General features: G+C 53.1%; 1 protein-coding gene across 1 annotated transcript; it reads right to left on the bottom strand.

Moving 5' to 3' along the window:
* Window positions 1-3,898: 3,898 nt before the first annotated feature.
* Window positions 3,899-8,166, bottom strand: RNF5 (ring finger protein 5). The gene is made up of 6 exons (XM_029584744.1): window positions 7,927-8,166; window positions 6,438-6,456; window positions 6,059-6,171; window positions 5,902-5,956; window positions 5,650-5,761; window positions 3,899-4,710 (listed from the first exon to the last, which is right to left on the bottom strand). The coding sequence occupies exons 1-6, from the start codon at window positions 8,067-8,069 to the stop codon at window positions 4,610-4,612; spliced, it is 543 nt and encodes a 180-aa protein (XP_029440604.1). The 5' UTR covers window positions 8,070-8,166; the 3' UTR covers window positions 3,899-4,609.
* Between the last annotated feature and the right edge of the window lie 205 nt (window positions 8,167-8,371).

The following is an 8,371-nucleotide window of genomic DNA, read 5'->3' on the forward strand; positions in this document are numbered from 1 at the left end:
TGGCACTGGGAGAGAGAGGGGAGGGATTTCCGTTCTGCTTGCTGAATCTGGATCAGGGAAAAAGCCATCACCCGAGCCGCCCGTAGCTGTCTTTCTGAGGCACGGTGGCATCCTTGGGCCACTCTGCGCATGGTGTCCCCTGTTGTAAATGGGTGGCCGGGAGAGGGCTTTAGGATCCAGTCATGGTTCAGGCAAGCCTGTCCACTCACTGTCTTGTTACACGGCTTCTCCGTAGACCTCTTACTGAGGGAAGTGCAGATGGATAAGGCCACCCAGGGCATTACTGCCCCACACGGGAGCGAAGACATCTGCAGGCGCCCTTAAGGTGATGACATTACTTGCTTTGTTCCAGAAGTCGGATGTGAGAGGTCGCTGTGGGAGATGGTAGAAACGAATATAGCAAAAGAAAAATGGAAACCACTGTGGATGGGAGCCTAATGAAGCCAGATTAGTTGGGGTGGGTGGATTCAGTCAACACCAGAAATCTGTGTTGAGGACAGGGGGCTATCTCCTTTGGCGAGGGTCGACCCAGCCCATAGAGGCAGGAAAGCAAAGACTGCAAGATGTCAAGATGGAAAAATATGATGCAGCCACTTTGTGTTAAAGACATTTCTTTTGCCCTCCCGTTTTATCTTAAGTTTTGTATTTCCAGTAGCCCAGAGCTGAATGTACTATGAAATGTTTTCAGGGTGAAATCTTCAAAGGGTGGGGAGGAACACGGTGAGGTCGCCATTCAAAGGGCGACGTTTGCCTCTCCGACCGGAGACATTTTATCGGGTAATTCACTTCTCAGGATAAAGGGGGAGAGGGCATGGGGGGAGGACATACCGAGGGGTGTTTCTGAGCGGGCCGACGTTATCCAGATAACTTCAGTCCATGGCTCAGTCTCAACGTCTGTGTGTTTGCCAAAAATTCGGGGGGAGAGGGGGACCCCTAAATATGATAAACTCCTGTACGCTTGTGCCATTGATTCAGACCGAAACAAGCACACACTGTTTCAGTTTTGGATTGCTGCGGAGGCAATGCATCTTCTCTTGAAGGGTGGTGCCGCCAATGCCAGCTGGACAGAAGGCCTGTCCACGAGGGTACAATGCCGTTGGCCATCCCATGTGCAGGCTCTCGTAAGGTATCATCCTGGCATCTCGTGGCACACTGCATGACACTCTCCAGGAGGTCGTTCTTTGATGACCTTGCCTGGCCTCAGTGCCCTTGGGGGTATCACAGATACCCTCCGTAAGTTGGGAGGATCCCACCTTCCAGGTCTGACTTTCCGTGGCGTTTGGTACTTGGGTGACGTGGCATCCGTGCTATCAGGAGACCGAGGGTTAACAGGGGTAACAACTAGGAATGTGCGCCTATTTCCCGCGGTTCGGTCTTTTGTAATTCGGGGGGGGGGGACGACCCGAATTTCGGGTTAGTGCGCACTAACCCGAAACCAAATTTTTCCCGAAATTTCGGGAAAAATTATTTCGGGTTTGGGGGTCCGCAAACCAGGACGAATTAGGCATTCGTCCTGCACGATAGCACATCCCTAGTAACAACTGCCCTCGCCCAGTTATCTGGACAGAATCTGTGGAATTGGGTTACAGGCGAGTAAGCCTCGACGGGCTCGCGCTGTGTAGTTAGTAGAAGCCGTGGCCGGCTGCGTGTGCCTCGGTAGTAAGGAGAAAAAAAATGACACCTTGATCAGCGAGGTGGTGTCCCCAGTTACTAGCATAGGCTGAAGAGCATTCATGGGCTCCCCGGAATTTCAAGGAGGAAGTGTTGACTTCAGGTTCCTTTCCAGTGCAAATATTGGTTAAATGTAAATTTGCTGTTTAAATAAACTAGAATTACCCTGTTAATCCAGTACCGAGACCTCCACGTATAGCTTCGCCTTTGCGCTTCGCTCCTGCCCTGCAGTCAATGGAGGACGGAAACGGGTGGTGGTAATTGGGTAAAAGGAAGTCTTCCTGCCTGGTGAGGAGTTGGAGGCAAGCAGAGGGGGCTCCCCGTGGGAGGTGGGCAGATGGGGGGGGGGGGCCCAGGGGGGGGGGGGTGTTGACAGAGGTGGGACCTGGGTGAAGAAGGGGATTTCTGCAGGGTCAGGGGTGGGAAGTGGGCAGAGTGGGTCTCTCTGTATGAGCAGGGGACGGTGTGGAGGATGGGAAGGGGGGGGGGGTCTCCCATTAAAGTCAGAAGGATAGAAGATGGACAGAGGAGAGGGTGCAGTGAATTTGTTAATGTTATTTATTTAGAACTCCTTTTACTGGACAAGCAGGTACCAGTGTTCAAAAGTCACCAGCAGTTGGGAGTTGACAGGGTTAATCTCGGACACAGCCGGCTCATGCCATCACTGCTGCCAGGCTCCAGAGAGAAAAAAAAATAGCTGTTTGGGAAAGTGACAGTTGGCAGCAGCTGAAAGAAAGAGAGAGATACCACTGGGGGTCAGGCTGCCAAATGTTACTCAGGATTGTCACTGTTAACTGAGACAAGGGTAATGTTCAGCCCTGCAGTGAGGTTCAATAAGTTGTAAATGTTACTATGAATCCCTTTCCTCTTTTCCCCTGCCTACTGCAATGCAGTTTTATGTAGCATCTTAACATTCAACTGTTCCTCCTTTTAAATAAACTCTTTAGTTTATTAGCACCGTGCTTGTGACTGATTGCATCCCAGGTAGGTGAGAAGCTGGGTGATACCAGTGTTTCGGATGTGTGGTCTGCAAATGCTTCTCTGTGGAATCCCAGGTTTGTGGAATCGCAGTGTCCCTAGAAAGCCCTCAGGGAATAGTTTATGGGCAGGGTGCTTGCCAAAAGGCAAGCGGAAGCCAGTGCTGGTTGGATGGGTGTCAGAGGAAAGGCATGTGTGCAGGTGAGACCTACAGTGTCTGCTGCAACCCACATGTAGCCATGGATTCAACCCCTGGTGGGTGTTAGTAGTAGCATGAAGACATTTTGTGATTGAGGGGTTTCCCTGCAGGGTTGGGGTTGGACAGAGGAGTCGGTGTAGGGTCAGGGCATGAGTTATAACATGGTCCTTATACAATAGGATGGCATGGGAAAGAGTTTTTTCTGCCTTAGTGCTCCTCAAGAGACCAAGGCATGATCTCGAGTGGGGACTAAGGTGACCTGTGGGAGAATCCCACATAGCTCTAACAGATTTAACATACCCTGCTTCTGAAAAGTTGCCCCCTCCCTCCCCTGCTGTATCTGAGCCCTGAAAGACTGCGCTCGCTGGCCCGTGTTCATCCTGCCTTGTACAAATCAGTAATTAATTTCATTCCAAGGTGCTATTATGGTCTAAAAGCACCTCTCAATGGCCCTGCTAATTATGTTTTAATTAGATGTTTTAATTGTCACAATAATTGTAATAGATGAGACTCAAGCACTCCTGTCAGTGCTGGGAGGGGTTTTCTCTCCTCCCTTCCTTCACAGACAGTTGGGGAAGGGGGCCAGGACCTAACTAGTGAGAGGCACAGGAAGGTTGAGCAGCACTTCAGCTCCCAGGATGCACAAGGAAGGATAGAAAATGCAGAACTACAGTTCCCAGAGTGCGCTAGGAGGGGCAGGGAAGGCAAGACTACAGATCCCAAGATGCACTGGGGAGGGATATCAAAACAGGACCCAAGGAGGCAGAAATGCAGGTGGGTGGATGCAGAAAAGGAGATTTGAAACCTGAAGGGCACCCACCCCCATGACCATCTCCGTGCATGCACAGAGGGCCCCCCTCCCCCAGGAAAAACACAATCTCACTGCGTGGTTTTGGGGGGGGGGGGGGAGAGGATGTATTTCTCCCGCTCCGCGTCTCCCTGTTCCGTTGAGCCTGGGTACCAGAAACCATGCGATGTCCGTCTGGGGAAACGTGGAAGGTGGGAGGCACGAGGCATCCTCGGCGCCACTTGAGCCCCGGCTGGAAACCGTTTCCAGAACTGATGATTATGTAGTGTGAAATGTCAGCCTGCAGGCCCCAGAAAACACCAGCACACCTCCGTTTCTGCTCTCGCCTCCACTTCTCCTTTTTATATTTTTCTGCTTTGATAGATTTTTTTTTTTTTACAGCGAAAGTGACACACACACCACATCTCTGCATAATCCACAGAAAAGTTACAGAAATTAAAAATTCCTATTTGTCGGATCTACTGCCGGCAGGTGGGGGGGTGGGGGGGTCGAGATCTAGGAAGGAGGACCCCTGACCCTCCGTCTTGCAAAGCACGCTGGGAGATTTCCCAGGCTTCACGGCCATGAATGTGGGGTGAGCCCTGGCAGGACCACACCTTCTGGTCCGTGTAAGAAATGGGGGGGAGAGGGAGAGAGACTGCCAGTTGTTTGCCAAACTGCAGTTCCCCACCCCCGAATCCACTTCGGCTGTCATAATCCTCACTGCAGCAGCTGGGGGGGGGGGGGGGGGAACAGAGGTGAAAGGCAGGCAGAGCTCTCCCACCCCCATCACTTCTTTCTTCCGGAGGATTGAAAAGGCCAGCGCCTGTAGAGAAGGGGCAGGGAGGGCAGTACAGGGGGGAAGGGCATCTGCTTTACTGCCCACCCCCCCCTCACAGGTTGGGGGGGGGGGATACAAGCGAAGTCTCTGGGGTCACAGTATCTTGTGCTCCCCCGCTCCCGGGAAGCAGGATTCACACGCTCAGGAGCCAGAAAAAGAAGAAAACCGCCAGGATGATGAAGAGCGAGTCTTGCCAGCCGCTGCCATTGCCCCCGTGAGGGACTCTGTTCGCCTCTGCAGCGGGTGGGGGGGGTGGGAGAGAGAGAGAACAGGAGAAAAAACAAAACATTATTTCCCCTCCCCACGCGCGCGCACACTGCCTCGGCACAGAACAGGTACAGGAAGCGTGCCCCGTTTCCGACGGGGGCCGGTCCAGGTCACACACGCCCGGCGGAGCCAGAGTAATGACGGCAGAAAAATGCCCAGCGCTTAGCCCGGGTGCCTATTTAACCGTTCCACCCCCCCCCCCATGATTTTATAAAGCAGAATTATAATACCCCCCTCCCCCCCATCCTCAGAAGTCTCTTGACCAAGCTAAAGAGCCCTAATCTGTTTAGGCTTTCTCCATTAAGGGAGCTTCACCAACCTCTTTATCCGCTCTTCTCTTACTTTTTTCTTGTCCACTATGACTTTTTTTTTTTTTTTGAGAAGGGGGGGCGGCGGTGACCAGAACCACAGCCAAACGCTCAAGGTGCGGTCACCCTATCCGTCCATGCAAGGGCATTCTGATGTTCGCAGGGTTTGTTCTCTGTTCCTTTTCAAATGATTCCTACCATCCTGGTTGCCTTTTTTGGCTGCCACCCCACACTGAGCCGAAGATTTCAAGGTACTGTCCCGGAAGGACCCCCAAGGTCCTTTTCCTGGGTGGCGACGCCTAAGCACAGGACCCAGTGTCGAGTGCCTGCAGTTGGGATTATTTTTCGTTGTGGGCCTTACTTTGCACTTGTCCGCATTTAAAATTTCATCTCGCATTTAGTTGCCCAGGTTCCTGAGGTTCCAATACAGACCCCCGGGGGCCACTCCACCAACGACCTTGCTCCATATGGAAAGCTGACCATTTAATGCTGCCCTCTAGCCTGCCTCCTATCCCGAGGGAAGAGAGTTTCCTACATCCAGCACGGAACAGATACAGCACAGACAGAAGCAGAGTTGGGCTTGGGGTTCGTGACTGACCTCCTCTCTGGAAGGAATCCGCGCCGTTGAATACTGTGGTAAAGAATCCAAAGGGGAAGGCCCCGATCCCGAAGGACATGTGAAAACCGCCATCTCCGAAGGGGTGGAAACCCTGGGGACAGAGAGAGAGCAGCGGGGGACCAAAATGAGCAACAGCAGCAGCAGCACTCGGGGGGGGGGGGGGTAGAGCTGGGACTAGGAGGGGAGGGTCGCAGAAATTTAGAGCAAGGCAGGCGCTGGCGACAGACTCACCCCTCTACTCTCCGGCTCTGGCCTCTGTCCCTGTGGTCGCGGCGGCGTCTTCAACCTGTGGAGTGAAGGAAGGTTGGGCCCAGAGTTATACAAAATCGGTAGCAAGTTATGGCTCCAGCCTCTTGCTGGGTGCACTGCTGCTGCTGCAGGTTCCTACCTGGGGTCCTGCTGGGTGCTGCTGCCCCTGCCATACAAGGGGACGACTTTATCCCGGCTAATCCCAGCTTTGCAGACGGGGCACTCCTGCCGATCGGGTTGAGTCTCCAGCCACTGCGAGGCAGAGAGAGAGGGTAAGGAAAGGGAGATCCTCCGCTCCCATGTGAATTATTCAAAATTCTCAGGGTCCTGCTCCCCTCCCTCAGCTGGCTAAACAGAGGTGTCAGTTCAAAGGTTACAAAATGGCCACCCCCAGAGCCAGCACAGGGAAAGCTGCCAGACGCAGCGTTGCTTGGCCCTATGCGGAGAGGGGGGGGGGGGACCCCTTAACTGTGTGCGCTAGGTAGTTACCCCTCCTCATGTAGGCAAACTGCACTCACCTGGTGAAGGCAGGGCCAGCTGCAAGGGAGAAAGGGAGAGGAAGAATTAACACATTCATAGCCAGGCAATATATATATATATATTTTTTTTTTTCGAGAAAGCACCCGAGTATTTGAGCCATTTAAAATCAGGAGAAGTGTCTCGGACATGGCTTACTTTACTAAATAACATTTTTGCATCGCTTGACAAGGAAGGTGGACCAGGAAGGAGCTTTTGGGACCAACCCAAGTACAGAGGGATACAAGGAAGAAGTGATAAAAAGGGGCAGGAAAGTGTTAGTGCCAAAATCGACTTCCTGCTGTAGCTCAGACGTAGATTCTGCGGCAAGCATTAGAATATTCTGTGGCAATGTTTGCGTGGCGCATTTCCACAAACTCAATTTGTTTTGCACATTAAATAGCCCTGATTTATTTTGTGTAATAAAAATTGTTTTTCCAACCTTGCTTTCTGTCTGAGTAATTAGTTTGTTCTTTTGGGAGTTTTATGGATGGGGAATCCCATGTATTGATGTGGGGAAGATCAGGAAAGGGGAGATGAGGAGGAAGCATTAAGGATAAGGGGGTGAGAAGAGAGGCATTGAGGTGAAGGAAGGAAGCGAGATATGGGGAAAGGGGAAGAGAGATTCTGGGATCTTGTATTTGTGTGTGGGGGGGGGTCTCTTTCTCTCCCTTCCTTTTTGCATCCTAAGTACACTCTCACCCCAACTGTCAATGCACACATCTCCCCCCCAGCTCTTTTCACACATACCCCCCAAGTTTTTCCCAAACCATTCCTCCTTGCTCCTCTATTTTTTGCCTGCAGATCAAGCAGCAGGCCACATCCTCATCCTTTGCTGCACTGGGCTTGACTGCTACTTTGAACTGAATAGTGGGAGGCTGGGGGCCCTGCTTATAGGGTATTGGACCCTTGCCTTTGAAGGCAAGAGTCCAATTCCACAGATGTGACTACAGACCATTGCAGCTTCGCCTCTGGAAGTCGAAGCACTGCAGAAGGCACTGCGATTCATCCTCATGCTAACGCACACACCTCACTTTTATCGCTGGAGGAAGGACACGAAGACCCAAGGTAGCCAGTGGTGATTTTGGTGTAACATTTCTGCAGGGGAGAGGATTAACCTGCAGGAAGCAGCAGTTATTACCCTTCTCTGAGGGCAGACCGGATGAACCTTTTCAAGGCTTCATCTGCCCTCATGTACGTTAGCAGATTGACCCCCAAAAGCTATGTCACACCCCCCGGCGAGCGATGACAGCAACACCACGTGGATATAAGCACGGGCTGTGTATGACGTAAGCGGGGCTTAAGACACGTGCCCGGCACGCGTTCTCCGGCTGAAAAGGGGGATACGTCACGTTGCATCAGGCGTCATGACGTCACACGCAACGAGGTCTGGGTGGGGTGGAAGCGTCACCGCCACGGCCGCAACGGTGATGTCACGCGCGTCTAGGTGGCCGCGTCGCGTGTCTTGACGTCACCCCGGCGCTCCGTTACCAGAAGAGATGCCCGCACAGGCTGATGACCGCGTCCCGCGCCGTGTCCAGACAGATGTTGCACTCGAAGGTTGCACCAGGTTCCCTCTCCCTCTCCCGCTCGGGCTCGGCGCCGCTCCGGCCGCGCTCCGCACCGGACGCCATCGCTCGCTTCCTCGTCCCGTGACGTCGCTCGTCCGGCGTGCCTCCCGATTGGCTCCTCACCTTCTACTTGAGCACGGGATTGGGTGGTGGCGTTCCCGCTGCGCTCCCACCCCTCGCCTGCTATAATGAGTGCACGCCCTCCCGCCCCGCCCCCTGGCCCGCTTCCATTGGCGTGCCCTGAGCCGGGGTAACAACAAAGGAATTGTGGGGGAAAAAAAAAAAAAAAAGAAATCAGCAGAAAGATGGCGTAAGCAGTTCTCCGGCGTACAGCCGCTGATTGGTGGATAGAGCTGCCAGCTTCT

Source organism: Rhinatrema bivittatum, chromosome 19, assembly GCF_901001135.1.
Source record: "Rhinatrema bivittatum chromosome 19, aRhiBiv1.1, whole genome shotgun sequence".
NCBI lineage: Eukaryota > Metazoa > Chordata > Amphibia > Gymnophiona > Rhinatrematidae > Rhinatrema > Rhinatrema bivittatum.